The sequence below is a fragment of the Zosterops lateralis genome (genome assembly GCF_965231275.1).
Source record: "Zosterops lateralis genome assembly, chromosome: 10".
NCBI lineage: Eukaryota > Metazoa > Chordata > Aves > Passeriformes > Zosteropidae > Zosterops > Zosterops lateralis.
The window spans coordinates 16045069-16072714 of NC_139770.1; the positions used below are offsets into that span (position 1 = coordinate 16045069).

General features: G+C 39.6%; 3 protein-coding genes across 9 annotated transcripts in view; 1 reads left to right on the forward strand and 2 right to left on the reverse strand.

The window, feature by feature from the left end:
• The window catches only part of CCL20 (C-C motif chemokine ligand 20), a 36771-nt gene extending 34716 nt beyond the window's left edge, over positions 1-2055 (reverse strand). Inside the window, 1 exon segment of the mRNA XM_083868474.1 lies at positions 1152-2055. The gene's annotated coding sequence lies outside the window, so the exon portion shown is untranslated.
• A 246-nt stretch (positions 2056-2301) lies between these two features.
• On the forward strand, positions 2302-14087 carry LOC310913234 (thiamine transporter 2-like). The gene is made up of 6 exons (XM_083868471.1): positions 2302-2595; positions 4396-4552; positions 6263-7076; positions 9065-9257; positions 9764-9905; positions 10662-14087. The coding sequence occupies exons 2-6, from the start codon at positions 4403-4405 to the stop codon at positions 10782-10784; spliced, it is 1422 nt and encodes a 473-aa protein (XP_083724597.1). The 5' UTR covers positions 2302-2595; positions 4396-4402; the 3' UTR covers positions 10785-14087.
• Positions 13637-27646, reverse strand: part of AGFG1 (ArfGAP with FG repeats 1) — a 35542-nt gene continuing 21532 nt past the window's right edge. For 3 of the 7 annotated variants that reach the window (XM_083868464.1, XM_083868470.1, XM_083868468.1), the window contains exons 6-14: positions 22039-22158; positions 20172-20381; positions 19158-19338; positions 18442-18521; positions 18056-18148; positions 16658-16705; positions 15146-15301; positions 14444-14535; positions 13637-14086 (exon numbers count right to left, since the gene is read on the reverse strand). In XM_083868464.1, the coding sequence (XP_083724590.1) occupies positions 14027-14086; positions 14444-14535; positions 15146-15301; positions 16658-16705; positions 18056-18148; positions 18442-18521; positions 19158-19338; positions 20172-20381; positions 22039-22158 (1040 nt within the window). In that variant the 3' untranslated portion in view covers positions 13637-14026. Of the gene's footprint in view, positions 14087-14443; positions 14536-15145; positions 15305-16657; positions 16706-18055; positions 18149-18441; positions 18522-19157; positions 19339-20171; positions 20382-22038; positions 22159-27646 lie in introns of all 7 variants that reach the window. The other 4 variants (XM_083868467.1, XM_083868466.1, XM_083868465.1 and 1 more) reach the window with 4 other exon arrangements.

Below are 27646 nucleotides of genomic sequence, written 5' to 3' on the forward strand. Positions count from 1 at the left end.
TTGAATGTCTAATTTATTATGAACTATATCCATATGCTTAAGTTATTTCTGTACTGCTGTTTGCTTCTAGCTTCCAATATCTGCAACTAACTAATAAAAAACTACTAAGCATTTACAGAATAGTATTTTTCCTGTAGAAACACAAGCTATCATTTGTACAGACATACCAGCTTTTCATACCACTATCACACACTGCAACTAGACAAAGTGCCCAGAGGTGAGGGCAGGCAGGACAGAAGCAATTTGTTTGAAGTCACAAGAAGAATCAGTAGGATCTGACAAAATGAACCTGGCTCAGTTTTAGGGTTTTTGTTTACTACTGTGCATTGTGAGGACATTCTCTGTTGTAAACTGGCTCTAAGCAGAACAGTTTAACCAATGCAGTCACAAAAGTAGATGTACTTAGTCTCCTGTGAGTTTTTACTGCAGAACTGAGGGCATGATGCTCCTGCCTGAAGAAACAGGGACAGAATCCAGGAGAGAAAGCATTATTTTTACTATTCTTTCTTGTGAGTAGCAATCTTCTTTTGAGGCATTCAGTTTAGAACTAGGTGTCAGTCCTGAACTAGAAGTTAACTAGAGTTTGTGTTTAAATTAAAAAGGGGAACTTCATGTTTTCAGCTCCATGGTCTCAAACTGCCTTAGGTCCAGAAAGTAAACAAATATTTCCATGCAGTATCTGACAAACTGAAAGGAATCAACAACATATGAAACTTTTTGCTGTTGTTAAAAAACATAATGCCAGTAGTAGACTACAGCTAAAAAAAACCCAGGTACAACCAACCATAAAAATTCTTATGTTCTGGCTAGAGCTCACTGCTCTGTGTCTGTAGGATCCCACTGAGGAGCAAAGGAACCAAGCAGACACCATGTATTTGGCTTGCAGCTTTAGAGAATACCATCTTCAGAAAACCGATAAGACTTCAAAGAAAAAAAAAAATCCATTTCTATTCTATCTAATCTCCAAAATAATGACTGAGGTTGGAAGCTGACAGGAAGCATTATGGGGGAAATAGGGGAGGAAGAAGGCAGCTCTTAGGAGTGTTAGGAAGAGGAAGACAAAGCCTTATGTAATCCTGGGTTTCCAGGATTTCCAGCTGCAAATCAGAACTCACCCACCAATCAGAGGTTTCTAGAAGAGTAAGATGTACCTATTTGTGTACCTGCATGCACATGCCCTGGAGAGGAGATAGTTGAGACTTGGCATGTTACAAGGAAGGCTGGAACCACAGGCTGTCTAGTTCTGCAGGAAAAGGAAATTCTCAATACATCCACCTCTCCTAGCAGCTTTTAGTATTGTTTGTCTTTCTTCCAGAGCATTAAAGGTTTCCATGCAAACATGGAACTCCAGAGCTGGGCACATTCCTCCATAGCCCCCATAGCTGCAACCCCCTCTAAATACACCACTAATCACCTTTGAAAAATTAGTGGGTTTGGGCACATATCTTCCATGAAGATACAGTCCAGCAAGCTGATAAGGCCAGTTTGAGCAAACAAGGAAGGAGTAAATAGTGTGTTGTATTCAAAGCACGCAAGTATTGCCCAAGCACTGAGTGGGCTACCAGAGAAACATGAACCAGCACTCCCTTTCAGCCCATGCCCTTCCCCAAGGTTCTTTCCCTGTCTCATTAGCCCTTGGCCAGGGAAGAGAATGAAGGGCAGAGGCAGGCCCAGCTCCCCTGAGCACTTGCCTGCCTCGAGCACTGAGGGAACCTTCTGTACCTGCAGGACCACACCAGGCTCTGTGGAGCTCACAATGGGCCCCTCCTGCCAGGGCCTCAGCAACTGCTCCCAGGGTCAACACTGTCCTACCAACAGGCTTTAGGGTGAACTCCAGCCTCAGATGAACCTTGGAAGATGCAGACAGTACAATTAAAAAAAAAAAAAAAAAAAAGGGTAAAGGAAAGTAAAGCAGCAGCATTTCTCTCAAGCAAGCCTGTTAATGTTTTAGCTTAGAACCTAGATTTAGCAGTTTAGTTTCATCCATTTGGCCTTAAATGACAGATGTCCCTATACAGAAGTAATTCCTGGCCAACTAACAGTAGGAAGCATTTGATGTCCTACCTCCCAAAGTCCAAGCAAAGCCAGGACAGTCAGAGCAGAGCCCATGAGCCCAGAGGCCTTTGTGCTATGCACGGGACAGGGACACTGTTAGCGCAAACTGTAAAACTGGTGCTCAGTCTTTCCACTAATCAGAGACCAGAGCTTTTAAAGGTATTTATTAACAGAAAGAATGCAATCATTGCTTTCTTCCCACAACAGTTTTATTAATCATTAGCTACTGTGAATCTTATAATTTTATCCTAAAAATAGAACTTAGTTTGCTAACAAAACCTGTAAAGAACACTTTCGCTGCAATCTTCATGGACAAGTTCTACAAGAAAGAACAGCTATGACAAGTTGTTATTATTCTTATTTAAATTCTGATAACATTTAATCAAGTTTAGGAATAATTTTTTGAAAAAAAGGTTACAGAAATTTCTGACTACCACCAGCTCTAAAGGGTGGTTTCTGACTTCTCTGCAAGACAAAGTAACCCTATGAAGAACTGCACCTTAATCCACAGGGAATACACCACAGCCAGAGCCTTGACAGGTAATTCATCACTTTTTGAATTATTTGGGAGTGTACTAGCTACTCACTTGCTTAGGGCATTTGGAGGTGATGCAAGATTTATGCAGATGTTACTGATCAGCCCAGGGCCTAATTTTTATATTTTTAACACATTTCAAATAAGGTCTTGAGTTAAAGATACTAGAGACTATATTTTATTTACAATTATTTGTAAGAAAAAGATGTCAGAGACAATTTTTAAAAATCAAGTTACAAGGTTAGGGCTGCTTTCTCTAGCATTCCTCTGAGGTCAAAGAAATATTGTCTTTAGAACATATGATTAATACTAAGTTTTAATGAATATCATCTCAAAGTGCAAGTAGAAGCACTTTTTCAAAAGTGTCTGCTATAAAGTAGAATTCAACAATTTAAGATACACAGCTTGTAGCAGCATGATTAAACATCAGCTAGTGCTTTACTTTCATTTGCTTATGATTGACAACATTGTTTCACTTGTTTTCAGGATCAGAGAAATTGGCTTTTTAACACAAAACAAGTAAAATAAACTTAAAAAACCAAATCTCTTTAGACTTCTTTATTTTTGCTGCCAACTACACCAAGAAACAACCCTCCTTTTCCTTTTGGTCATCACTTTCAAAAGTGAAGTCAATGGTTCTCTATTCTAAGTCTGAGCAGGTACCACACTGCATCTTTCTTTATTCTCTCCAATGACTGGAGTGAAAGAAACACTGAGTGTTAAAGCATTTTAAAGAAACTGAGGTTGCAATGGGTCGAGTTGCCTGATGACTTTTATTGCCATCAAGAAATCTTGCACCGTCATTGTGTCACTGGGTACTCAGGATGCAAATCAACAGAAAAAAATGTCATTGAGCACACAGAATGAGCTGTAATCTCACAGTTCGCCCACTCATTTATTCAGAAATGAGACTGTAATGGAACTTTATTCTTCTGCTACAGCACAGCCACTCAGCCCTAAGCACATCACTACAACCAACCTTTGACAGACAATAGAGAGTTCACAAGGGCTGACGCACCTTGATCCCAGTTGGTCATTTACAAGCTGCAGCTGTGATGGCAGGCAGGTTCAGTGAGGGGAACATTGGCTTAGGCACGTGGCACAGTTGGAGCCATGCACTTCACTCACAAGACAGAAGTAACAATGCCCTTTATCAATATAACAAAGTTCAGTGGAAAATGTGACAGTGGTTTAACAAGACTCAACAAAACTCAACAAGTGCTTGACTTAGTGCAGAGATGACAATCAGGTAAAACTGTCACAGAGACACTCCTGCTAAGTCATGGGTTCTAAACTCCTCTCAGAAAGGAGGCTGGGTGCAGCTTAGACCCACTCCTAGTCCCAGATTTGGTAAACTGCTTCTGTCTAAAGGATTACGCACTATGTGCAATAAATTCTTTACATGACTTAGTCGAGGTATCAAGGGCTGAGCACACTTTTAGTCACTTACCAAGAATGTGTTGCAGCAAAGAATCTCACCCTCAGGAGTAAGTGCAAAAGCTGTCCCTGCCTAAGAGGAAATCCAGGCATGCAGCTCAGTGCAGGAGAGCTTGAGATCAGTGGTTTGGTTACATCTGCACACCAGCCAGACATTTGAGTCACCTCTGCAGGCAGCCCTTGGCTGTCACACATCCCCCAAAGTCCAGTTATGCTAGATGCCACTACCACAGCCCTCACTGGTGGTTATGGTTTCAGGGGAGTGAGTGTAGGTTTAGTTAAAAAGTAAACTTGAAAATTAATTTTTTACAGACTGTGAAGAGCATCTATTCTTCCTTTGCCATCTTTTTTTGTTTGTTTTTGTTTAGGTAGACTATGGATTGCTGGAAGGGAGCTGTAAGCCACAGCTGGATTTATCCCACGGTGATCATCTGTGCAAATGGATTTTTCACCACAATGAGGCCATCAGAATCTTTTCTCACCCCCTATCTAACGGGACCAGACAAAAACTTAACGATTGAAGAGGTACATAACTATACTCTTAAGTATTAACTAAAATGCCTAAAGCATTAGTCCTTACAGCAGTAACTGAAGGGAAGATGAACTGTGAATATTGCATCTAGAGACCCATATTTAAGATGCTTCTGGAAAAGAGTAAGGAGTCACTTATTTGGCAGGAGATCTGAATTTTGAAGTCCCTACATTCTTAGGACTTTGAAGCCCCTTTGGTGGTTGATATTTTTGGCAAAATCAGTTCAGCTAGTTCTTCTCTCCACCCCAGAGGAGACATTTATTTATACTTACCATGGAATTGATTACACTTACAGCATTGATTTCAAAACATAAGAAAGCTAAGCAGCCTTCCCCTTATGAGCTGTAAAGTTTATTTCCTACATTCCCTATATTTCATGCATTCATTAACCTGCAGAAGTTTGGTTCATATTCAGAAATATTTGGGTTTTTTTCACAAGAGCATGTGCTCCAAGTTTCCTTGCTCTGCTCCCGTGTTCAGCACTGCCTGCTTCAGAAATATACCTCCCAACAAAAAGGGACATGGTGAACACGTGGCTGAGTCATGGAGCTAACGGTATAATTAGAAAACACAAGCTTGCTACACCCACATACAGCTAATATGAAGAACAGTCATTCCTGATGTGCAGTAGCAAATGTTAAGGCAGAATCTACCAATACACTGTAAACCCAAGGTTTCTGCTGAAAAAAGTTATCTGTGGTTTAGGTTGTCAGGGAGTTTTTTCTCCCCTCTTTTTATTATTATTTTTTTAACCAGAAAGGAAAGCATTATTTCTGATGTAGCTCAGACAGATAGCATCATAGAATGCCTTAATTCTGATTTCAGCAAGAATCCTTAACTCAAAATCAAGCATAGTATAGATATTGTCTCTTTCAGCCACACTCACTTCCAGTGAGTTAATTCCATGAGGTAATTCTAAGTTCAGAGAAACAAAATAAGTCACAGAGAAAGATACACTGAACCTGCTGCTCACCATGCAGCTCACTCCAATACTTGCTCAGAAGTAAAAAACATTCTTCCAGCATTTGATACAGTTCCTTTCTAGACTAATTGCTTAAGCAGAGATCAGGAATGGATACCTCATCCCGCCCCACAAGTACTGGGGAAGACCTCCCCAAAACAGGCAACTTAAGAGCCACAGAAAAAGGTCCCTTTGTAATGTGCATCTAAAAGAGAGATACCTTCCCCAGGTGTGCCCAAACTGCCTGGGCAAGCACTGACCTTTAGTGGCAATCACAAACAGTACCCTTCCAACACAAATTCAGAACAGTTTTAGAAAAAAAGAGAAAATTTCTTCACAGGCCATCTATGTATTGAAGTCCATCTTAACTTACAGAAAGACTTCCTTACTCCTTACACTTTAAATTGGAAAAAACATAGAAGGTGCAGTACTCTAGTAGCAGCTACACACTATGTGCAGTTACAGTTCCCCATTTTAAAAGGCACATACCTTTTTTTTTTTTCTATCCCTAACAAGGGAAAGAAGTCACTGAAGGTATACAATGACTCACATTAAAAGTTAGAAGAGGCCTTCATTTTCAGCTACAGTAGGGAATAGGATTTTATACTAGAGAGACTTACCTCTGACACAAAGTTACAACTGCTTCAAGTAACTTTAAAAAAGCTTCCCCCTACAAGAGCATTTAAAATACACGAACCTCCTTCCCTCAACAATAAAAACACTGACATCTCCTCTGTTGCAGGTTACCAACCAGATTCTGCCAGTTTGGACATACTCCTACCTGGCCCTCCTGTTCCCAGTGTTCCTGCTCACAGACTATGTGCGCTACAAGCCCGTGCTGCTCCTGCAGGGCGTCAGCCTCATCGTCACCTGGCTCCTGCTGCTCTTTGCACATGGAGTGGTGGCCATGCAGCTGGTGGAATTCTTCTATGGCATGGTCACGGCCACCGAGGTGGCCTATTACGCCTACATCTACAGCGTGGTCAGCACCCAACACTACCAGAAGGTCACCAGCTACTGCAGGAGCGTCACTCTGGTGGCGGCCACCGTGGCCGCCGTGCTGGGACAGCTGTTGGTGTCCCTAGCACACGTCTCCTACTTCTACCTCAACGCCATCAGCTTGGCTTCCGTGTCCCTGGCCTTCCTGTGTGCGTTCTTCCTGCCCATGCCCCAGAGGAGCATGTTCTTCCACAGGAGAGATGCCCCCGAGCCCGTGCCAGGGCCCGATAAAGGGTCGGCTACAGACGGGTCCCACCGGCCCTGCCAAGAGGAAACAAACCCCGATGCTGCTGCTGTCGGGGCCCCGAGCCCCCAGCCCCCGGCTGGCAGTGCCAGGCCCCACAGGCACATGCTGGGCGTGCTGCTGCAGCTGGGCAGGGACCTGAGGGATTGCTACGGCTCCCGAAAACTCCTCTGCTGGTCCCTGTGGTGGGCTCTGGCCACGGCCGGCTTTAACCAGGTGGTGAATTACGTGCAGGTGCTGTGGGACCTGCGAGCCCCCTCCCACAGCTCTGCAGTCTACAACGGAGCTGTCGAAGCAATTGCAACTTTTTTGGGTAAGCAATCATTAGCAGGTACTTTTAACCCATCCTGTGCTGAGGGACTCTTCAGCAATGTGTTTGGTGCCTTTCCATCTCCTATGAGGACTAAAGTAAACAGACTGAGAGAAACACTGCACAAAGTATGATTTTACTATAAACTGTTACAGTGGGCTCTTCAAAAATAGTCTTTTAAACACATATAAATAAGCTTTTCCTTCTTAGTGGAGACTCATTTTACCAGAATGTTTTAAGAGTTTTAAGTTTACAGCTCTGTTTAGATCCTGTATTTAATCCCAAGAAGGCACATCAAAACCCTGTGCAATGATATCTTGCATATTCCTCCCTCAAAGACACCTTAAGCTGGCTGGTTTAAGAATTAAAAGAACATGTTAGTAGATACACTGCTCTAAATACTACTCAAAGCATACTGTGAAAATGTCTATTTAGAAACTGGATTAAAAATCATTCCAGTCTAAGTGCTCCTCAACAAATAGGCTGTGACTGCATTGGATCCTGATTGGCAAGTTCACCACAAAAAAGGTTGTGTGCTCAACCCTGTATGGGCCATTCACTTCACAGTTTGACTTGATGGTCCTTGTGGGTCCCTTCCAACTCAGAATATTTTGTGAAACCATTTCTGTGATGTGACAAGGCTGAGAGCACTGTAATTGTTTATCCTTGAAAAACAAGGAATCTTATTAATGTGCTTAGACTTGAAGGGGAGTAGTAAAGATGATGGAACCAGGCTCTTCCCAGTGGTGCCCAATGAAAGGACAAGAGTCAAGGGGCACAAAATCAAGCAAAGTTCTACTTAAACATAGCAGAACATTTTTATTCCAAGGGTGATTTAAAACAGGAAGAGGTTGGCCAGAGGTGTGGACTCTGCATCCTAAAGTCAAAACCTAGACATCATCCTTAGCAGCTTCCTTTAACTGACTCAGCTTTTAGCAGGGCCATGTAATCTCCATCTCTCTTCCAACCTCAGCCATTCTGCCTCTCAGTCCACCCAAATTCCACTTCTCTTTAGCAAGAGAAGAGAAGGATATGGGTAAAGTGAAACTAAGCTGTGCAGCACCAATACAGACTCCTTTCTGAGCTCCCATTTACACAGCTGTCTCCCCCTACATTCCAGGAGCTGTATCCATACTTCTACAGGGAACTGTTAGCTTACTTTTCCTCCCTGCAAGCAGCATGAAAATCCATTTTACTGAAGCTACTACAGAACTTCTGACTACTGCTTTGAGTAGTGTTCCCAAAGGCTTTCTTGCATTCACACTCTCTGGCATTTGACACAACTTCAGAGTACAGAAAGCATACACATCACTAGGAACCACTGCTCACAGCAGGGATGGACCAAAGGGGTTGGTTTGCTCCAGTTTTTGGAATTCTGATGAAGAGCACATCCAATCAAACACGGTGAAGAGGACATACAAACTAAGTCCAGTTTTTGTACTAGCCCGCCTGACAACATGGGGTTTGCTACACTGTAATAGAGACTAATATAATATAAGTTTTGCTACATGTGATGGCCAATAAGACATTGACAAATGCAGTTTATAAGGCTTTTCACAGAAACTGAAAATACACTTCTATTTAAAAAAGAACGCATGAGGTACTACAAATTTTCTTTCCATAAAGAACTTCACATGAAGTAACTAAACTCATTATACATATTTTGGCAGAAAATGTTTGGTGGGATTGTTCTTCTCTTTGCCCAGTTGTCTAAAAAGGGAGCAACAATAGATTGTGTACTGCTGCCTCCAGCCTTAGGCATGAGGCACTTTCCCAGAGCACTTCAGTCAGTGAAGGGTCTAAGCAAGAAGGAAAACATCCAACAAACTAATGGAGGACTCCCACACCCCTAACAGGAAACGTATCCCACACCATTACCAAAGCCCACTGTGACCAAGACTGAAGAGCTCCTGGCATGATTCAATGAGAGTTATGCAATGGCTCTCAATGATAATGTTTTGAAGTTTTAATTACTACTTTTCCATTTTTAGGTTCAGCAACATCCATGGCAGTTGGATATGTCAAAGTAAACTGGGATCTCTCTGGAGAACTGGCTTTGGCAATCTTCTCTGCACTGGATGCTGGTTCTCTGCTTCTTATGCACTTCACTGACAACATCTGGGCATGTTATGCTGGTTACCTTGCATTTAAAGGCTGCTATATGCTCCTTATAACAATTGCAACGTAAGTACACACAGCTGTTCTAACTATACTGATTTAAATATGTCAAATTTTTGTATTTATCAGTATTTTATTGGACATTTTCTGAGATATAAATTTAAATAAGTTATGACAGCAGCACATATTGTTTCTAGCCTGTATAAAACTGGGTAAAATTTTATGAGCTAATCATTACCATGGTACACTCCAAGTCAGAACAAGGTAGCTTCTGCCCTTGGCTGTTCAATGATCAACGTATGAGTATTCTCAAAGAGATCCAAAGAATATACACAAGTATTCAGCCAAAATATTCACTCAAGTCAAGGGTAAGTAAGATGCACGAAAGAGAAAGAGCCAGAAAAAACCAAGCTATTTCTGTCAAAATGAAGCTGTTCAAGCTTAATAGCCAAGATTGAAAGTGACCTTTGTCCTTTGAAGAGTGCACTGTGCACATTAAACTGTCCCCATAAGTAAAGTGTATCCATCCATTCTGACTCTCCAGTTTTGTGAACCTGCGCATTCATTGTCAGGTTTCAGATTGCTGTCAACCTCAGCATGGAGCGTTACGCTTTGATGTTTGGCTTCAACAACTTCATTGCTCTGGTGATTCAGACGATTTTAACTGTTGTTGTAGTAGATTCAAGAGGTCTGGGACTGGATATCAGCACTCAGGTAAGCCACTGAGTCCCACTGCTTGGTTCCCCCACTTTCCTTTGAAAGCAGGTGGTTCTACTCCAAGATTAGCATGTGGTAATGTGCAAGCTCAGGACAGTTACTCACCTGGAAAAAGGTTAATTTAAAGTGAACTGGTTTGAACTACTACAACCTGCTTGTCCTCTAGGCCTCCCAATACTAGGATGACTAGAAAATATTCTGTGTTCACAGAACAGAGGGGAAAGGTGACCACATATTACTCTGGATATTCTTTAAATTAAAGGCTTACTAGTCACAAGTTGATAGTCAAAATACCCTAACGAGAAGCAAGAAGCCAGATGAAAGACAACCTATAGGTCTATTGCTAGGGTAATTCTAAGTTGCACAGTTACAGTGGATGCACCTTTAAAGTCACTGTAGTTCTGAAAATTAACTCATTGCAATTCCCCGTTAAATTTCTAAAATTAGTTTAAACTTAAGACACTGAATGAGTCTAAATCTCTAGTTTGTTTCCAGAGAAGAGACGAAGTTCAGGACAGCTGTCCTCCCTTACTGAGGTGGGGAAGTACATAACAGAAGATTCTCTCCCCCTTTTACAACCACAGAACTTCTATAGGGTCAAGTCAAGCAATCCAGACTTCTTTAATCTTCTCAATATGGGGTCAATTCTGGGCACAGGTGGTAGGGAAGGGAGCACTGGAGGGACACTCCTTAGAGTCAAACACTGGCTTTTCTGTTAGATAACTTTTCTTCTTTCCCACCTCCATTTCCCAGTTTCTCATTTATGGCAGCTACTTTACAGTCATAGCTGGAATTTTCCTGATCAGAAGCATGTACACCATAATTTCCATCAAATGCAGAAATACAAGTGTGGCTGCTGAAAGCACTTCCCCTTAACAACCAAGACAAAGCAATGGTTACAAGCAACAATGCAGAAGGCTCCATCATCTGGACAACAAATCAGGAGAAAGAAAACATTCTATCAAGCAAAACTGGTCCAGGTTGAAGCAGGCTGTTTATGAGCCTACTGCACAGAGAACTTTGTCAACAGGAGGATGCAGTTGGTCCATTTTTTTCACCAGCCGTTTAATAGAAACATTCCTCAAACAGTCTTCTAATTCAAGTTTAGTGATCTGACATACAAACTTCTATTAAGGCCCAGTGAGCACAAGGACATACAGACGCCTGAATCTCACACCAGTGGAACTCACAGAACAACCCTGGGACTTTCCCTTCTACTGCGTATTTAAAGTTAAGGCAATTTAACCACTGACAAAAGACCACCAGGCATGCCCAGGGAATCTAAAGCAGTTGTACCAATGACCTGTTGAAAAATCTGTCAGAGGCCTTTGGAAAACTTAACTCTTCTTCAACTGGACATCACATCTGCCTTACAAAACTCAGGATGGTCTCGCAAGTGTAGCATCTTCTTACACTTGTAACAGCTGATGGTTTAGGATTGAAGTCTAATGTAGGTCTCCATATTAATTTCTGCATAAGGGGCCTAAAGTGATCAAGTGAAGTGCTTTGATACTGAAGCATAAAAATACAGCTTTTAGGCAACCACACTATTTGCATGAACAATTATGGGAACAACTGCAGAGATTTCCATGATAACATTTAAAATCAGGGGTGAGAATTCATTCTGTAAATAAAGATATTTTAAAAACCTAATCAACAAAACACCTATGGTGTCAGTTTATGCTTAATATATAGAAAATTCAGAACAATACAAGATCTTCAGCTTATCTGGAATTTGACAAACCTAAAATCAGTGAACACAGACTAAAGAGGCATGCTTGTGTATAGTTAAAAGTTGCAAACCTTTTATCTGCAGTTAACTCAGTTATGAAAAATAAGGTATTCCACTACTTCTACACCATATTCTAAACTACACACCTTGCATACTTTAATCAGTTTCAGTATCTCAGCAGCAATATTTGGATTAGAACAATCTCTACAGATCTCATTAGCCCTTGCCCAAAGCCTAATTTACACCACTAAAAGTGAATAGGGCACAGAATTGTTTCTTTCTCTTTCGTAATGCTTTTCATCTCATTGACAAAACATCTCATTTGGTCCAGTTCTCTGCACTATGCATTTTTAAGTATTATTCCACAAGCCCTGCTGAACCCTTGCAGTTCCCCACTGCATTTACCTCTTACTATCCAAAGCAGTCAAAGTTGGTGAACAGGGAAGAGTTACAACTATTTACACTGTGCTAAAATACACTGGTGAGAGTAAGGGTGCCACTAATACCCTGCAAACCTCCAGTTGCTGGGGATTGTTCAGTGAATTCCCAGAGAATGCTGGGAACTGAACTTACACCACACTCTGTCCAGCAGTCTCCATCAGAAACAAAACTGAGACTTCAAGCCTGTTTAAAATATGCCAACTGGACAAAATCAGACATTTGATTATGGAAAACTTACAGGCAGCACATTTTATGAGCTGTCTTCTGCTTCATATCTCCAAAGTTTTGAAAACAAAAGCAAACAAAAAGAAATTACAACCCCCATAGCAGGCAACACAAGTCAAAAGCATTAGCAAAGATGTTTTTACAAGCAGAGGTCAAGCCTTTCCAGATGCCCTAGAAAAACATATCTGACATTCAGACAGTCAGTTACAAGTGAAATGTCTTACCTTGAAGAATTTCCAAATTTATCTCAAATGGACGTGCACATCCCATTTTAAAAAAGTCAATCTCACCTTATTTATTCCTGTTATCCTGAAAGCTGTTAGAATCTTACTCTCCAGCTGGTCAGAAACCTTTAAGCTTGCAGTTTATGTATTAACAATATACTTACATTATTTGTTTAGTTCAGGTATTACACTTGAACTTTAGCCAAATTATCTGTTTAAAACACCAACTAACTTGATGCAGTTATATTTTTCTTTAACCTTATCATTGTTACAGAGGAAGACAAGCCAGACATTTTTCCTTTCACAAATTTCACTCTAGTATGGTAGGAAATATTTCTGTAAATTAAAAAAAAAAAAAAAAAAGGACAGATTTAATATTCCACAGGAGCTCTTACTGATATTTATCAGTTTTTAATAAAGAGAGGGCTATTACATCTGTGGTCCCTTGGCCTGCTGTTACACACTCTGTCAGACCACAACTAAGGCTTATTCAGAGCCTGTCATTAATTACCCATAAGGTGTCTTGCTGTAAACCTTCTCTCCAATAACCTTCACAATGCTTCCAGTGTCGTGACAGACACTCTATCCAAACCTCACCTAACATTCTCCTGTGTGACAGGTCACTTCACTTGAGCTAGAACAGCAAGCTTCATCAGAAGGACACAAAGAAACACATCCAAGAGAGACACGAGAAAATTTTAAGCTTAACTCACCTTTAAACATATTGCTTTGGACACCTCATCTGTGTACAAGACAGTGTGTATATTTTCACCCAGTAAATGCTACTGCACAGAAATAATGCTACACAGTTTTTTTTCTAATATTTATTTTTTCACCTGCAAACTGTAGCAAAACATGATCAGCTTTATTATGCAGACAGGTATCCCTCTAACATTAGAGATTTAGGCATGTATAAATAGAAGAGCTCTTAGGAAAAGAAAACATTTTGAGAAATGAACAAACCTTCAATTTAACTTTGTGACTTCCAATACCAATGGTTAAAATGATGCAGCTCATTCATTCCAAGAGATACAACAGCACCTTAAAGTGGCTGATCTATTCCCCAGTAACATTTTTCACATAACAATGTGTTAAAGTTACAAATACTGATATGCACAAATAGCTATTTTCTAAGAAAAATATGTACAGTACTGCAGCATAATGAGTGTGGTATCTGCAATAACTTATTAGCCAATTTTAATACACATGATACCGCTACTTTTTACCTGCCACTTCACAGGTTCATGGATGTTACCACAGCCCTCTGTTCTGCACGTTATTACCTGGTGGGGGGGTGGTTTTCTTGGTTTTTTGTGTCGGGTGTTTTTTTCTCTTTGAAGTTTTTTTAAAGGTACACAATGCAGGCTTTTATTTTTACTTCTTAAAGACTTCTTTTGTGTTTAAAGCTAATATCAGTGAAACAAGACAACAGTGCAAGAGGCGCAGAGATGTTATGTGACCACATAAGAGTTCTTTTGGGTAAAGTGTCTATAAGGCTATAAGAAAGGATTGGTTGATGAGCTTCCTGTTGGAAATTGTCCTGTTGGTGCACCAGCCTGGGGGGAAAGGAACAAAGAAAAATAAGGCAAGTATTTAAGACTTTTTTCCCCATAAATGCAGAATATATTTTAAAAAACCTGCTGGGGAATGCTTCTGTTTCATATTGCAATCTGCTTTTTGCTGCTTCTCTGGAATTACACTACTGTGGGAACATGTATGAAAGTAACTCTGCTCCTTGCAAAAGGCATATCATCAGTCAGTGAGCTGTAGTTAGGAAAGTCACATGCTGCCTTGCCTTTTTAAAAGCAAGAAAACCCCCAAATCTTTGTGTATCTCTAAATTAAGTGTTACAGACTATTCTTCTTTGATCATACAGAAGTCATGGAACATGACTCACTCATGCAGCAACTCACCATAAAAGGGTTACTAGATACTCCAACAGCTGCAACTTGTCCAAAAGGAGTTACTACAGGCTTTGCTTGCCCAAATGTAGCAAAACCTGCTCCTTGGAAAGAAAAGTAAAAATTATTAGTATTAGGAAACAATGTTCAAAGAGCTCTTTGCTGCAGCTCCCAGCCAAAACTAAGCATAAGTCTGAACTGCAAAATCATCAGGACTGATCCTACTCAAACATGATCAGGAATGTAATTGTAAAACACCATGGCTGAGCTTTTTGTTTGTTTTCAACTGTTCATAACTCATCAATCTCCAACTTGTACATGTGCACTTTTTTCAATGTTATGATATCATATAAATTCAGGAAGAAAATACTTTCCAATTGTCTCTTGCCTGTGTTCCATGAAGTTAGAGAAAGTGTAATAATGTGTTGCAGGCATTCCAAAACAGCCCTTCTTGCCTAAAATCCCTTTAAGCCTGAGAACACTTACCATCTTAGTATGAGATTTTGGTAAAATTTCAGTTTGGCCATTACACAATTGCACACAGCCAAGTCAGAAGGCTCAGCTACAGAGCCAAAACAGTGTGGGAACCCTTCATCAACATTATTATCAAGTTCATGTAGAAATAAATATCCACCCATTATTGCCAACTTACAGACACACCATTTTCTCCATGTTTCTGATTTAGACAAGGCTATCTAAAATATGCAGACCTACCATTTGGCTGCTGAGCAAAAGCAGTCTGTTGAGGGAAAGCTGCCTGGGTTGGGAACGTGGGCTGCTGGAAGTTGCCACTATAACTAGTAGGAAGACTGTAGGAGGCAGGAGTTCCAAATCCTGCCGGCATACTCATGGAGGCAGTACCAAATGTTGCTGCTGGCAGGCAAAAAACAACACGCAATTATTTAAAAGAAATAATTTTTTATATTAAATATATTATTATAAGGCCATGTTAAAAGTCTTCTAATGCCCTCTGTGACTGGACAAAAGTTTGGTTAAACCACTGAACTGATTTGCTCCCTTCAATCACCACCAACTGGGTGTATAATTTACTTTTACACTTTAAAAATGAATGGTGTTATTTAAAATTGAGTAGATCTAGAACATTCAGATATATTTTCTGAATTTTTTTGTTTTCAGTGTTATCATACATTTCCCCCACAGTTTTTCTGGTAGAAGTCTGTACACATAAGAAGCAAGCATGTTCAGGCAGCCTAAGCCCCTCTGTTTTTCTTCTGAGAAAAGCACTAAAGGATTTTCCTACTTCAAGCTGCACTACAAGAGGTTATAAATTAAAAAAAAACCCCAAACAAACCAAAGGGATACATGCATCCCCTTTTTTCATCCCATCTTCAATGTCTTTAAGGAATTTCTCACCATGCACATTATTTGCACACAAAGTTCCTGTTGCAAACCCTCTTACTACTGAGGTGGAACTTAAAACAAAAAGAGCTCAAAACTTTTCATCTGATTCTCTGCTGAACATTTCAAGTAAAGAACACACAGCTCATAAGCATTTCCCCATGCCTCCAGCAAATAAACAGTACCACATTAGGTGCAAAATATAGTAACAAAACCATTATTCAGTCTTTTGGGACTTGAAAAGAGAAGTGTGTAAGAAGATTTTTGCTACAAATACAGACACCAGGTATTCTGTGCCAGTTAAACAGGACTTCTCTTTTGAAATGTTACAAGCTACATTTTATTTAAGCTCAACTGTTTAAAAAAGCTAATAAAATAAATTTAACGAATATAGCTTAATTATCAGTTGAAATATTTATCCCAAAATATTCAAGGGCAAGACATTATACAGACAAACTCTTGACAAATGCACGCAAAACTAATGTACTAACACTGTTCTCAAGTTACAGTGAGCAGAGCAGCTACTCAACAGCAAACTTAGCTAAAACAGCAAACAGAAGCACAACAAAATCAGCAGGGGACTTGGGATATCCCAAAAGGAACCAAACTACTGTTGGCAGAAACTTCAACAGTCACTCATATATGGTGACCGTGGAGGATATCAATAATGGTTTTGTTTTGGTTGCTCGACAGGATGTCTATGTGTGCTCTTCTCTCCCTCTGCCCAGTTGCCAAATACCCACACCCATTCAATTTTTAACAAGTCTTCCACAATTCTTTGTGCAGAGAACCAGATAGCTGTCAATAAGCTTTTACAAGCAAGAACAATTAGCCACAAGAAACTTGATACCAAATGTGGCCACCTACCAAAATGAGCCTGAGGAAATATGTGAGAGTGCATTGCTCCCGAGAGGCCTTATGGAAGCCACAAAGAGACCAGACAATGTCAAATCATTTATACACTCTTGAACAGTCATTTCTTAGTTATATAAATATAGAGAGAAATAGATACACATATATGTACAAAACAGTTCATCAATAGCATGACTAGCAATAGATTAGTATTAAAAAACCATCTGAAATAAGCTCTACAAAACAGATCTCCCGTGTACTAAATAAGTTCATGCAGGAAGAACACATAAAAGGATAAGTCATAAGTTTACACCTTACACTGAAAGGGGCTGAACATTTTCTTTACTTATAGACATTATCTCTGTCACCTAGTATGGAACATCAGGATGGCTGCCAAAGGCTTGGAACCTCAGCAAGCCAGGGACAGCTGTATAGAAGGTGGAAGGAAAGAGGTGCTATATTCAATATTTATCTAAAGAAGCTACAAATTCTTAATGATGATCCAAAATAGCCCACTTAGGAGTGGGATTAATATACAGAAAAAAAGGTATTTTGGGCATTAAATATCTGAACAAGTTTAGCTGTATAGTATCTTAAAAGGGACCAAAACCAGAATTAACTTCAGCAGAGGACGCAAATTCATCAAATCAGTTTAACTCAGCCTACCTAAAATCACTCAGCAAACCACAACTCAATGTCAAATTCACACATCAGCAGATTTTAATCTGTTGAAGTCCAGCTAACAAATAAAAGTGTCAAAATTTAGCAGTTGCTTTGGAGTGGAAAATTAGCATAACTTAGCAGCCATCTAAATCCAAGTTCATACTTTTAAAGTACAAGTTTGTTTTCTTAAGAAATGATTAAGTTTTGCCCATGCAATTATGATTCTACAGAATCCTCCCACAGAAAATTAATGTAAAAAATGACTGGAAACATTAAACACATGCTTTAAAAAAAATACACTAATGTACTGATTAAGTGGACTGGTGAGAAGCTAACATCCCAAAAGCCTTGTCCTTACTGATTCTGGCTCCAGCTCTTTGGTTTTGAGACCTTTCAACACTTTGAAATAAAGAAATTAAAAAGAAGGGCTTTCAATATCACCAATTTCAGGGCTACCTGCTATAAAGCATGCTCTAAAGTCAAGGTTATAGTCTTGGAAGGAAGCCAGCTGGTGATACATAGACTACAAACAGCTAGAACTCAAATATATCATTCTGACATTTTTCATGGCCACCATTTGAAATCCTAGAATTGCACCTCAACACTGAGCAAACACACAGTATGTCAAATAGACTAGGGACAGATAATACAGAAAATCTTCAAGAAACAAATTATACAGATACAGGAAAAAAGAATCAATGCAATTCTTTAAAAAAAGTTTCTCAAACGCTCGATGTATATTTTCCTAACCTGTTGCTCCTCGGCTATTGGTCTGGAATGGATTTGTTGAAGGTGCCACTGGGGCAACAGGGGCAGCTACAAATGGATTTGTGGAAGGCGTTGCTGAAAGATTAAAGACATTTTATTAAGTAAGCATTTCCCTAACAGCCAGTCTGACTCACATGAAGTCTATACAGCTTTTAAACAACGACACGTGAATACCTAAAATTAGATGAAAAATCAGGAATTTGTAAGAAGATAGATTAAAAATATAGTTATTTTGACAGAAGTACTTTTTCATTAATAGTACCTTTATTAGCTTCAGTATTAGTGGTATCAAAGTGGAGCATTATCAAGTAAAAATGAGTAGATTGCTTGCTTACAGTCCTCAAAGGGTGTTAGTAACACTTTCATACCTCCAAATGGAGCAGGCACGCTTGAAGATGCAGGCTGTGTCTGTGCAGTGGCAGCCACAGGTACTGTTCCAAAAGCATTGCTGGAAATAATTTATACAATTCATTCAGTGAAGTCAGACTTGCTTAATAATTATATACAATTTAGATGTACTGCTGGCATATAAAAGAAAGGGGATGAACACATACGTGCAGTTTGCAGACTGCAACGTATCTCCCTGATGCCAGGGTCAGACACTCTCACTAGTGCTGAGCAATGGAAACTCGTCTCTACCAACAGCAGAAGGAATATTGAGCTAATGCCAACAGCATAAAGGTTGCAAAGCAGAAGACTTAGGGGCAGTTGCAGTACCAGATCCCTAACAGGCATTTGGTATTTGTTACTTCAATGATCTAGAAAAGAGATGGGGTTTACATTAAGAATATCTGAATTCTTTTTTCAGGGATGATCCTGTGATTTTGAGTAGGCATGCAAGTACTCTACAGAGCAAAGTGCTACCATCTAACAGGTTTAGCATGTCATGACTAGAAAGGTGCAGAGAACATTCCACTGACAGTATTTTCAGTGTGTGCTATCCCTCAGTGCTGCCCTTCTTTGAAACAAGACGCAGTTTCAGTAGTACCTCTGCACTGATTCAATGCCTCCCCGTTTCGACAAGAAGAGATTTGAGAAGTGCCTTGCAGCCACTGTGTGCTGCTGCAGCAGTGTGGGGCCGTACCTGCTGGCGTTACTGGTGGCAGTGTAGGCGTTGCTGGAGGTGGCCGTGGAGCTGAAGACGCTGTCCAGCTCCGCCAGTGCCGCGTACTTGTCTGAAGATGCACTTGACTGGTTGGGGGCTGACAAGGCAGGGCCTGCTGAGGACACTGCTGTGCTGAAGCCACTTCCCTGCTCACTCCCACCTAGAAACAAAGAAAGCAGGTTAAACATGCTGATGATGGTTTCACTTTCTGTCCTGCTGACATTGAGAACTACATCGAAGTTCACAGATGGTTACAGACTTAAAAATTAAATATGCGCCAGGGCATAGACTAAAAAGCGTTTAACAAGCCATTAGCTAGGAGCAAAATGTCCTGCCACTATAGGTACTCTGCAGCCCCAAAGAGCTTTTGTTTTCTTAGAAAAATAATCCATTCACATTCAACTAGAAAATTAACAGAACACCTAACCTCAAACAATTCATTTCAATACAAACCCCTCAGTACAAATGAACATAAGTTTTAACACACCATTCAAGAAGAACTATATTGGAGTAACAGAGTAACTAGCTTTTTCTCCTTAATTTACTATCAACTAAATCCAAGTATTACTACTACTATTTTATGAAAAACTAAAGCCAAATGTTTTTGTGGCAGAGGTAAGAAAGCTGCTCTGGCAGCTCTTTGCAACAACTGCAGCTCTCCATTCCAGAGCATCCACAATAGGTTTTAGTACAAATATCAAATATATATCCGTATTTTTATATGTTTTCATTATTGCAGTAATAATTATTTAGGTATTTTAATTTAGCATTATTCATCTCAATGGGAAAAAGGATCCCAAAAAGCAGTCTTCTAATGACATGCTTTTGGAATGACGTCTTAAAACTTACATCTTGCACATGAAGGGTACATCAGCACAAAATTCTACTGATAGCTTAGAGAAAGGAAATTTTGAAGTACAGTTACAAGCACAGCCATCCTTGTGGTAACTATACACATATAGAATAACCATGGCAAACAATAAAGTTTAATACCTTGCCCTGCACTGAAGATATTATCTAAATTAGCAAGAGCTGCATATTTGTCAGCTGACTGAAGATTCAGTTTATTCACTGCAGCTTTACTGGCTGCAGTTGCTGTGGCGTTGCTCTGAGAAGCATTGAAGGATCCAAAATCAGCACTGGAGGATTTGGGGAAGTTATCAAAGTGAGCAAAATTAGCATTCACTGATCCAGCACTTCCACCTGTAACAAATTAAGTTAAACATGATCAATGCTCCAAAGTTAGAAAGTATCTTCAACTGTAACTGCTGGCACAATAACCCTCCCTTTGTGGAGGGTTCGCCTGCCCCATCCTACACATTAAAGACTCTTTCCCATTTCCTTCAAAGTTCAGTGGGCCATCAGAAAAAATAATAATATACTGTTTGGACTGCATATCAGGGATAAACACCCCAAACTCCAACACTTTAAATCACAGTCATAATTTGATCCTGAAAACTATATGCTATTTTTAGCTGTTAAAAGTAACTTTGATAATAAAAGCTTCCTAGAAAAAGATGTATTTTTCTTAATCTTTAATATTCAAAATACAGAAGCTTCATTTCCCTACATATGTGGCTAATGAATAGCTACTATTTGCATTTACTTAGTGGTTCAATGTTTAGCCACTTCAGATGTCAGCTATCATCCTAAGCAAAAAAAATTGCCTGGAAGTCCAGAAGCTGTATGATTTCATGCCCAGGTTTAGAGAGTTTGGTTCTTTGTTGTTCTCAAGAGTTTTAGACTGCATCCAGTCAGGAAAGAGGTTAGGGGGAAGACACAACACAGCTCTTTTGTAACAAATCTCCACTGACGTCAGAGATACATATATCAGTTATAAATCAGTTTTAGAAATCTGATATGGGTCCACACAACTGAACTTCAGATCAAGTATGACACCATGAGCTTCCATCTCTTCATTGTCCAGACAACTTAATCTAGGCAGGTCACATTCTTAAATGTAAATGAGTTATTCCATTAAGTGTATCACATTTTATAACAGTTGGCTGATGATTCCACTCATACTACAGAACTTTCTAAAACAGAAACACAACTTTCTAAAAGCATAAGCAACAAGTTGAAACATATGCAACAGTAGGAATGGAAGTGCTATACTACAATGGCATAAAATGAAGCAAGCTGAGTTTTCCACTGCGTGGAACTTACTGTGTGCAGCCTGGAGAGGAAAAGCTGAAGTAAATTCACCAAAACTGCAGCTAGATGAAAGCGTTCTGAACGCTGGACAGCCAGAAATTGTGTGTGGGTTAAAAGTTAACATAAGAAGGGAGAAAGAAAATTTGAAAAAAAAGTTTAAAACAACACCACACTCAAAAGAAAAAAAAAAAAAGGAAAAGAAAGTCAGTCAGCCAAAGATCTAGACAAACAGCAAGTGTAAACTCAAGCAGAAGTTCTAAAGCATGATCAAATTAAAGGAAAGCAAAATAAATCTTAGCAATAGGCTCTACACATGAAGTTAAGCATACTGAAGTGTGTGCATATACTATACATATGCATAGACACACACTTGTTTGGTACTGTGACATCCTTTTGGATCTACTGAAGTGCTTCTCTTAGAGTCAATTCAATACTTATTAAAAGCAGTTGAGTTTATTATTTTTCATAGTTATTTCAGGTGTAGAGCTAACAAACAGAGTGCCATAAATCAGACTTCTGAGTAGCATTAGGGGAAAAAAAAATCAACACCAAACACAAGGAATTCATTTTGAGTTTCCCCAGAGCTTCAGATGGCTTGATCGCATTAAAGCAGGCAGATGCAAGAAAAACTCAACTTCGGTACCTTCCAACATAAAGGTAAGGATTATTTCAATTAAGTATTAATCAAAAGTGCTAGGAGTTCTACCTGTATTTTGGGGCTGAAAAGGAGACTGACTTGCTGTGGGGAAACCTCCAAAATTACTCGAGCCACTAGACTGTCCAAATGCATCAAAGTTTGCAAAACCTGCATTGGCAGAGTTCTGCGCTGTAAATCGCAAAGGAACAAAACATGTTAATGGATATGGGAAATAAACACAAAAACAGATGTATTAACTGAATTCATGGTCATGACAGCCTCCACGGGTTATGTCCTATCGTGTACTGCTTTTGACATGACGAAATTACACGTTATTCTACAACTGAAAGTTGTCTTTGAACAAGCTTTTACAAATCACCTTCACAGAGCTGTACCAGTTAATGCTACTTCTGTCCTTTTCACACAAGCTGCTCACAACTGCATGACCTGATGGAATCCACTTCAGCTTAACCCTCAGTATTTGCAGTGCTGGCTGCTCAGGAAAAAAGAGCCATAAAGTATAGAATAATACCTAGTTTCCAAGACTAGAACTTGTGGGCTAACTGAACATTTATTTGTGAATAAAAATTAGAAGGTATTCTCGTAACATACTGGCAATTCAAATTCCTCATATGCCAAGTGCTACTTCCTCAAGTGAATTTTGGTTGGCACAACTTGAATAGTTTTGGTTGGTTTATAAATAAATTTAACTGGAAAATTCAGTCTTCAAAAAAACTAAATCAGAGTACAGAAATATGGAAAATCAATACCAATGGCAGGAAGATAGCATTCATAGAGTGTATCCACAAAATAAAATCCAAGGAAATTTCAAACAGAATTTCAGTTTTCGCCTTCCTTTCATGCCATACTATAGGAGAAAACAGAAGTTAACACTAATCTAATTTTGACTAGCTGGACATTCAAGCGTCTATAGACTCAACAGGAATTGGATGCCTAACTGGTAAGCTCCACAGAAGCCCTTAAACTCTGTTGTAAGCAAGAAAGGAAAAAATGTTTTTAATCAAATGCAAACCAAACCTTTTTATAAAGATAACTTGAGTTCCTATCTAAAGAAAGCTCACAAAACACCTTATGGAATAACAGATGGCAATACATTATATTTTTAGGTTAGAATTAGCTTATTCCAGAGAGATTTTGCAGATTAAGTACATCCAAAGAGAATAAATTATGCTGATTGCTGAAGTACTGTAACTTAATAGTCTGATATGCTAATTAAAAGTTGTATTATTTCACTTAATTTCTATTCACAAGCATCTGAACTAAGGATTTATAAACTAAAAGGGCATTTTAATACTAACTACTGTACTCCATATTGCTGCTAATATAAATGGAAGTGCCTGCATTTTCCTTCCCAGAGTACCCTGGGAGAGAGAGTGAGGTTTGGCTGGACTCGATACCACGTTTAATAAACCCTGTGCATAAGCATTAGGTTACGGAGCATGGTTTTGGCAGCAAGGAGCAGCCACGGCGGTCCTTGTACGGAGAGAACAGAGGTTGTCCCCACTGCTGCACAGCTGCCGCAGCTCCAAGACTGCCCCACCACTGCTCAAAGCTAAGCCCACCAGCAGTGCTGGCTGGGGCACTGCGTTTAAAAAAGGTTAAAAACCAGTGTGCAGCAGCTGTGGCAGAGAGGAGTGAAGAAAATGCAAGAGAAAACACTGCCAACACCAAGGTCAGCTAAGGAAGGACATGCTCCAGGCCCATGGAGAAGACCATGGTAAGGAAGGCTGTCCCACTGCAGCCCACAAAGGACCATGGTGTAACACATTCACACTCAGCCTTTGGAGGAGCCACACCAGAGCAGGTAGGGAGGGCATGAGGAGGCTGGAGCTCATGGAAAGCCACTGCTGGAGCTGGTTCCTGGCAGGAGCTGTGGCTGATGAAGAGGAGGCCCCACTGGAGCAGGTTTTCTGGCAGGAGCTGTGACCCTGCCTGAAGGACAGCATCCCATGGAAAGCACTCATGCTGGAGCAGTTCTGGAAGAAAAGGGCTCACATTCCAAGAAGCTTGAGAAGGACCATAACCCACTGCAGGGGAGGGACCCCACAACGGAGCAGCAGGAGGAAGAAGTAGCAACAGAGGTGAAATCTTATGACTTAACTGCAATGTCCATTCCCCAGCCTCCTCCATGAGGAGGAACTAAAATGGTCAGGACTGAAATTACACCTACTCTATTATTAAGTGTCAATAAACTAAGTCAAGCCTGGTTTGCCAGAGTTACCTTCTCTTGACTCATCGGCTTTTTTGTGTCTTCTCCCCTAACCCTGCTGATGGGAGAGTGAACAAACAGGCCCATGGGCACCTGGAACCAGGCAAAGTCAACCCACCACAGCATGAGAGTCAGCGAGGAGAAAAAAAAAAAAAAAAAAATCAAAGTGAAAGAAAGATCTTGGGAAAGTTATTTTCACCTTTGAAGTGTGCAAAAAGTTGGCACAAACATACAAAAAATTACTTCTATTATATCCTCTGTATTGTTTCAAACAGCATTTTACAGACTCCAACTCCAAGCTGCAAAGTTTGAGATGTTTTGGTTTTTAAACCAGTAGCTTTTTAACAGGAATAGAGTAGGAATTGACTTTAAAAATTAAAGTGATACTTTCATCCTAATGCATCCATTGGGCAGACAAAAGACTGATGGTTAGTTGACCAAAGAGGATTAAGTACATAAATGTCACTCCTAGAACAAGGGCAAGATTTTAACCACTCACACAAACAGAAAACTATGTCAATCTTAAATGAAATATCTTTTGGGTCCAAATTAAAAACTGGAGTGTATTACATTAAAAGCCACTTTATTTTACTGCATCAACTGACACACAAAGGATGACTTTCAATTGAGCCCATGTTCAAACAATATTGCTGTAAAGCCTCTTCAGCAGAGTATTCTGAGAGTAATCCTGTTTTATTTTATGCAGTAAAGTAAATACAGCACAAAGGTAAAGACCAGGTAAGAGCTGCACTCTCCTGCCCCTGGACAATATGTAGATTGCCAATTCCAAAATGCAGTTCCCCTCGCAAAAACCCAAGAACAATCCTAACTAAGTTCAGGAACTGCAGGGGGTTGCAGATTGGCATGGATTTACAGCTGCTCTTAACTCTGCAGACCAACGAGGCAGTACAAAAGCCAGCTGGCTACAGCCAGGGATGACAACACCAGTCATGGCCAATGCCAGCTGCTCCTACAATCTCTGCAGTTTCTTCTGTGAGTTTGCACTACCTGGGGTGCAATAAAGGCATGAAACACTGCAAAACAGAAAAAAACTAAAATAAAATCCACATATACCTAAAGTAAAAAAAAAAAAAAAAGAAAAAAAAAGAAAAAAAAAAAACACAAAAAAAAAAACCTAAAAAAAACCACCAAAAACCCACCTCTCTACAAAATAATTCTCATACTATTTTGCTTTTTTTAGATAAAGCCTCTTCTCCCACGTTATCTGACTGAGTTGTGCTGTGTCACTACACATTTGTAAAATCTTTTGTGCAGCTCATCTAATCCATTAGTTTATAAGAAATCTACATGCCAAAAATTTTCATCCTTGTTGCTATTACCAATCCATAAACTACAGACAAATCAGTCATGCACCATCTCCAAAATCTCGATTTTTCAGAAATTACAGAACTTTGTAAATTAAACACAGACAGTAAACATAAGGGCAGTATGTTTCCCCTTCAATAAGCAACAATATCCTGAATCAGCTTAATACATTAAAGAACTTGGAAAGCAGAAACATATCACAAATTGCAGTTCCTGCACAATTTTCGAGAGTTACACCTACACTTCACAGATTACAGCCCAAGTTTGTTAATATTTTTCTATCAGCTGCTGCACTCAGTAGCTTATACTAAAGCATCTTAAGTCTGCTTGTCTCTTTGGTGATTTCCTTAGTTAGTATTATGTACAGGAAGGGAAAAAAGTCCATCCCTTACACACATAGCTAAAACCAAGCCCTAAAACAAGAACATCAGACCATAAATTTTGAGAAAGTAATGCTGAACTAAGTGCAAATTCTCCCATCCTCCAAACCAGTGCGTAATTGCTAACAAAAATTACATGTTTATACAGCTCCTTAATGAGCATTTCAAACTCATTTTTGCCAAAGCTGGCAGACTGATCAACCCTCTTTGTGTTCCAAAGGAAGAGTCTGTAACATTTTGTTATTCATTTCACTAACACTACCCTGTACTTACTGCACAAAAGGCAAGCCTTACAAGCATTTTACTACAGCAAGTCAGAAAACACCCTCAAGGTAACAAGTCTACAATACACGTTTAGCTGTCACATGCTCAGAATCAGATTTCTGTCTTTTAGAAACTGATTTACTAGCCCTGAAACTGCTTTGGGCTCTAAAACCTATGGTAAGAAGTCATAGGAATGACCAGAGTGGTTAGTTTGTGACCATAAATTAACACATTGTCTCCTTAGATTATATTTATTCTGGAGTGTTCCTATAGTTTTTTTACCCTTTCAAAAATTACCCAGCCGAGATGCAATGGAATTTTACCTAGATTTGGAACACAGTATTGAAATACTGCGTTAATAGAATTTTCATCTCCTAGAAAGTACTAAGAATAATTAAATGTATATAAATAAGAAATCATTCAGTAATAAGTTTGTAGAGAAATTACTAGAAAGAACTAACCATCTGCAGCCTTTTCAGTAACACTATACAGCACTGGCCAATCAGCACAAGTTCTCCCAGTTAAACACACCTCCAAAATGATGATTAGTGTGAAATTTAATTTTAAGGATTTTACAGAACACACATAAAACTGCTGTTGCAGTGTTACTGAATTCAGCCATTTATTTCATACCATTAATTTGGATAAATCCTTGGTATTTTGCTCAGTTCCTCAAGTGTGAACCTTAAATCCCATCCATGACACTTTATTTTGGCTGTTAACAGTTTCAGGACTGATTTGCAAGAAATCTCTTATTCTGGGTGGCTTAGCAGCCCCACAGTTTCTCTCAGAACAACTAGATGAAAAGCCCATTCAGACCAGGCAGGCAAAGGTACTTTCCCACAACTACAAGGCAAGCTAGCAACAACAAACTCTAGTGACCACAGAATTGACTTTGTCTTTGGGATACACTTCTATGGCTCTTGGTCTCTGGCTGGGAAAAAAAACAAAACCTGAGGGTTCAATATATTTTACTGAAGTCATCCTCTAAGAATTCAAGGCCTATCCCCTTTCCTCAATACATATGCTCAAGGCTTGTTTATTCTTCCTGAAACTACAGAATACTGCCCACATGGGCAGTACTCAGCTTTCAAACAGACACACACACAAAAAAGATCACTCTTTAAACTGGACAAGCCTTGTTTTTTCTTTTGACAAACTGCCAGTTATCAATGCATCTGAACTCTTTTAAAGTCTCTGTATCTGCTTCTTTTCATGAATGCTCTTCCTAATAATTTTCAAAAAGAAAACTGAAGGTCTAATATCAGTTTCTCCTGACATTTTGTTACTCATCCTCTCACTCTCTCCCCCAAAGAACCTAAAGTTTAGTAGTAGGCAGAAACAGCGTAATCATCCATATCCTAGGGAATAGCTATAACAACTCCCACTTTGAAAAGCAGAATTGTCAGTCTTTATGTCTTCAACCCTTCTTTATAAAGACCTGAAAGAAATCTTGAGCAATACAACATTCCTAAGG

Bases quoted from the DNA above. Each gene is read 5' to 3' on its own strand.
- LOC310913234 (XM_083868471.1), top strand. From the start codon at position 4,403: ATGGATTGCTGGAAGGGAGCTGTAAGCCACAGCTGGATTTATCCCACG. The intron at 7,077-9,064 runs GTAAGCAATCAT...TTCCATTTTTAG, and splicing joins AGCAATTGCAACTTTTTTGG to GTTCAGCAACATCCATGGCA. The intron at 9,906-10,661 runs GTAAGCCACTGA...TCCATTTCCCAG, and splicing joins GACTGGATATCAGCACTCAG to TTTCTCATTTATGGCAGCTA.